The following is a 5,000-nucleotide window of genomic DNA, read 5'->3' as shown; positions in this document are numbered from 1 at the left end:
TTCCCTCGCGGTGTGTGTGTGTGTATGTGTGTGTATGGGTGGGTGATTGGATGGGTGTTTATGCGGGGAAAAGATTAACATTTGACTAACCACCTCGTCTTCATCTCCCTTACATACAGGAGGCGCCGGGCTCGTCATCATGCCCAAGATCCAGAAATACAAGGCAGCATCCACTGGCGAAGATACAAGTTTCCGCAGCACTGCTCAGCTGCATCCTAAGATTCGTCCCTTGACACGAATTCTCGCTAACTCATCTCTCATTTCCGATGCTCAAAGCACAGTCAATAAGAGCAAGAGCACCACTAATAGCGCAAACACCAATGTCAAAATTTCTAAACCCGTTGTAGAAACGACAGGAACACCACATACAACCAATATAAACAACATTACTAGCGAGAACGAGAGTGAAAATAAGTCAGACAACAAAGTAGCTGAGCTGGTCCTTCCAGAAAACACTGTGGAGGTGCACTTCATTCCCGATTCTGAGGGAAACATCACACGCATCCCAGGGCGCAGCGATATAGTTCAGCTGCGGCACCATGGTCGCCTCATCACTTTGCCCGTTGTCCCCACGGACTCAGAACAGAGCAAAACTCAAAATACATCCCACTCTTACAAAGGTTCCGAAACAGCTGCGCAAGAAACTCAAGAATCACCCGTGGATTTCAGCCCTGGGGGACCTCGAGGGGATCCATTGCTCGCCAGAACAGCTCAGGCGACCTCTCCCTCTCCTGCCGGTAACATTTCTGTAGATTCTGGTGTCCTGGACGTGTCTGGAGGGAGCAGTAGTGAGGCTCTCAGTCTGCCATCCACCGAGCTCTTCCGAGAGGATCCTGCTCTCACAGGCAACGATCTCACGCCCACACCTCCCGCTAAACTTCCGAGCATAGAGAGTGCATTCAGCAGGGTGGGAGAGGTGTTCCATACCCACGACGTGCCCATCATCATCAGCAGCAGCTTGGCCTCAGAACCACCCACTGCTCACACCTCTGATCCCGCGCCCTCCTACACCACCCTCAGGTGAGATTCACGCCCCACCCCCCCCCTCCACACTTTCCCCTTCCCCCTCCTCCTCCTCCTCTCTCTCTCTCTCTCTCTCTCTCTCTCTCTCTCTCTCTCTCTCTCTCTCTCTCTCTCTCTCTCTCTCTCTCTTATTACTACTACTACTATTACTACTACCACTACTACTACTACAACTACTACTGCTACTACTACTACTACTACTACTACTACTACTACTACCAATAATGATAATAATAATAATAATAATAATAATAATAATAATAATAATAATAATGATAATAATAATAATAATAATAATAATAATAATGATAATAATAATAATAATAATAATAATAATAATAATATTATTATTATTATTATTATTATTATTATTATTATTATTATTATTATTATTATTATCATTATTATTACTATTATTATTATTATTATTATCATTATTATTATTATCATCATCATTGTCGTTATTGTTGTTGTTGTTGTTGTTGTTGTTGTTGTTGTTGTTGTTGTTGTTGTGTTCTAGAGAATGATGAGTTGGTAACGCTAGTTGCTGTTTATTATCTCGAAACTACGAGAGTACTGAGAGGCAGAGGTGGGCAGCCGGAAGGGGCATGCCTTGCTCACCGAGCGTCTAAGGGTGGCCGCTGCGAATGCTCCTGCCCGTCGCTCTTTTTATTGCTGAAAGTACGCATTTGTCATGATTTCTGACAGATATTTAAAGGTCGTGAGTTTTACGAGCTCAGAAATTAGAGAAAGTTTATGGAATGCAAGACCTCTGTTATAAGCTCTGCGCAGAAAGATGTACCTCTGACATGGAAGAAATAGTCATTCAAGAGGAAACCAGAACACTACCGTCTCAGGTCTGCTCAGTTAACATAAATGCATTGCCACATTCACTTTGCTTTGGTCACCTCCAAGGCGGCTCTGGAGCAAGGGAGAAGTAAGATTAAGAAATGCATGTCCTTCCGAAATCTTGTGTTAATCATGAAGTTGTAGACACACATAAGTGGTTGACTCTTCTCTTTATTTCTTGTAATGTTTCGGAATGTAGAATAATCCCATTTTCAGACACCTAAAGGACGAGTAAAAAAGAAAAAAAAAAAAAACTTCTCTTGAGCAGAGGGAGGAAGCGAACTGAACTCCTAACAGACACCTGGGACAACCCAAGGTCGAGGGCACTCCAAGCTACTCTCGATACCAACACAGTAGCCGAGGTGTCTCCAGTCGTCCGTAAGAGCTTAGTCCACTTCCTCTCTCTCAAGATTTTTGTTTTTTAAGTCGTCCCTTAGGTTTCCGAGGACAGGATTACTGTATATCTCGAAACGTTACAAGGAAAATGGTCGATTGATGCTATATGTTTATAATTTCCTGTTTATAAGTGTGTGTGTGTGTGTGTGTAAGAGAGAGAGAGAGAGAGAGAGAGAGAGAGAGAGTAACCTTTCCCTTTAAATAGCTGGGTCAGTAACTATTTTGTTTACAAAAGCAAAGTGACTCGTGTGGGGCATGCAAGTTCTCCACTTCCACGGGTTTCTGTCCAGGGCAAAAGTATCCCGCTCGTCATCCCCAAGTCCCTCACCGCCGCCTCCTTAACATTATCCCTCCGTCTTCTCCGGCCGTCGAATCCTTCCTATAACTTTACCAGTATAGGTATTCCTCAGTAGTTCTTCCTCTTCTGATCCTATCGCGTGTCCTGTCAGTCTTATTGCAGCTGCTTTGATCTTGTCCATTATACTAACTAAGCTGTATGGCTGCCTTAGTTCTATATTATGCCTGTGTCTCCATCTGCTTGCTTGTTATTCATAGATGGTGTTTAACATTCTCCTAAAGATGTTATTTTAAACAGTCTTTTCTGTAGTGTGTTTATGAGTGGCCAAGATTCACATCCATACGTAATTACAGTATGGGCCTTACTATTGTTTCATAGATTCTGATCTTCGCTTTCTCCAAAAGCAGGATACTTTATTGATTAATCCATGGAAGCACCTTTGGGGTTTTTGTAGTCTGGATCTTACTGTGTGCTTCCATCCCATTTCTGGATGTTATCTTGCAACTTAGATATTTACATTCTTGATTCCTCTTAGTTCATGCCGCAAATATTCTTGATCTGGTCTTCCTCTCTTCTAGCAGTTCTCATCACCTTGGTTTTATTGTCATTAATTGTCAATCTTATTATCTCTCGCGGATTTCTCCTTGAAGGTCGCAGCGTCACTTACTTCTTAAGTTTCACTCATAAGAAAGTAGCTCTATCTTCTTTCTACCTCAGTCATTAGTCACAACTCCTGCTTGTCCTTGTTCACTGCTTCTCGCTGCTCTTTTCATTACTACATGAAATAAATTTGGTGACAGGATACAACCTTAGTTTAGCCAGCCCGACACCTCAAACTCCTCAGTGTCAAATTTTATATTTTTCCCCTTAACTGAAGTACTCGTACTTTGAACATTTGGTAGGTGGTAGATTTCCCTGGTGTGAATCTTGCCCGGCAATTTTGAATAGCCATGATTTTGTAATGCTGAAGCCTTTTGTTTATTATTCTATCAGTATCTTGTATGTCGACTGATGTGAGTAACGATGCCTCTCTAAAGTTATCGCGTATTAATGTATCATGTTTTTTTTTCTTTTTCTTTTATTTATGGGAATAATAACTGATTCTTTAAACATTTTTGGAATTTCCTAGCCATTGCAGTTTGAAGTTACTAAAAACAATTGTCTCCACCATATTTCCAAAGTTGTGGTGGAACGGCATAATCAATCACCCTGGCGATTCATAGTTCCGAAGTTCTTTAATGGCTGTTTTTATCTCCTGAATTTTTGGATGTTTTGTACGTTTAGGTCAAGTTTTCATATCCTAGGGATTCTGCTGGAGTTGGCTTGTTAAGGAACTTCTCAAAGTATTCATTTCAAGCTTATTTTAGCTCTTCCTCTCGCACTTTAAGCTTATCACTGTCATTCATAGTCACTGATAGTCTAGATCCAATAAGCCATATCTTATTGCTTTTTAAATTATCATAGACTGTTCTTATTCTTCTATTCTTCCCGGCCTTAGTTCTTCATCTATCAGTTCCATTTCTTTATTAAGTGATGCTCTCTTCTTTTATCTTTTTTCATTGATTTTTCTTTTCTATACTCTCTATATTCTTCTTTTAAAAGTATGTTATTCCTGTCAATCATCCATCTCTTTTTTGCTTATGTTCTAAGATTTACCATATCTCTGAATTCTTGATCACCTGTCTCAACTGGTTTGTTGATTAAATCCCAAAACTTTTTATGCCACCTCAGTCACTGTACTTGCCACTCTCCTCTGTTCATCACCAACTATCATCTCTTCGTTCCCTTCACTGTTTGTGCCACAAACCGATTCAGATTTCTGTCGAAATATTCTTCATTGTTTCCTCTGATTGAAGTTTTTGGATTGTATATTTCTATTTCCTCTCAGTCCTCTGCTTTTTTATAGTACTCAGTTTTGGTGGGCGTCTATATCTTCGAAGAAGTCCTTCCCATGCTATCACATCTATTAAGTTATTCCTGCTTTTCCTTTTTATTGATAGATGCAGCATGTATATTCGTATAATCATTATCACTCTTTCCTTACAGAACTGTCTCCTCCCTGTACAGCCCCTCATACGCCGGACCCTCGCAGCTACTCGCCCATTCTACCCCAAGTACTCTTCCATCCCCACCCACATCCAGTTCTGTCGGCCCCGATTCTCTATACGTTGATGCCACGGCGAATATTAGCCACTACCAGCCAGTCACCCCGCCAGGTACCCTACTCACATCCACAGATCCCGGCCACATCCATCACTTAATGCCAGCAATCCACACCTATCCTGCCGAGTACGCCATCAGGTAAGCTTAACGCTAAAAGTTCAGCTTATGAGTTTAGATTAATATTCAAAAACATAACTATTACGTAAAAAGCAAAGATAGTTTCATAGCACCGAATAATGAAAATACCTTACGTAAATACATTTTGTGTGAT

The 5,000-nt window shown here is 41.1% G+C and overlaps 1 protein-coding gene across 2 annotated transcripts in view; it reads left to right on the top strand.

Moving 5' to 3' along the window:
• LOC135110898 (mucin-2-like) overlaps nt 1–5,000 on the top strand; it is a 17,209-nt gene that overhangs the window by 3,299 nt on the left and 8,910 nt on the right. For both annotated transcript variants that reach the window (XM_064023523.1, XM_064023525.1), the window contains exons 2-3: nt 120–1,020; nt 4,613–4,867. In XM_064023523.1, the coding sequence (XP_063879593.1) occupies nt 120–1,020; nt 4,613–4,867 (1,156 nt within the window). The remainder of the gene's footprint in view (nt 1–119; nt 1,021–4,612; nt 4,868–5,000) is intronic.

This window comes from Scylla paramamosain, chromosome 21 (genome assembly GCF_035594125.1).
Source record: "Scylla paramamosain isolate STU-SP2022 chromosome 21, ASM3559412v1, whole genome shotgun sequence".
Lineage (NCBI taxonomy): Eukaryota > Metazoa > Arthropoda > Malacostraca > Decapoda > Portunidae > Scylla > Scylla paramamosain.
Note: the sequence above shows the minus strand (reverse complement) of the source record. Positions and strands in the feature narration are given on the sequence as shown.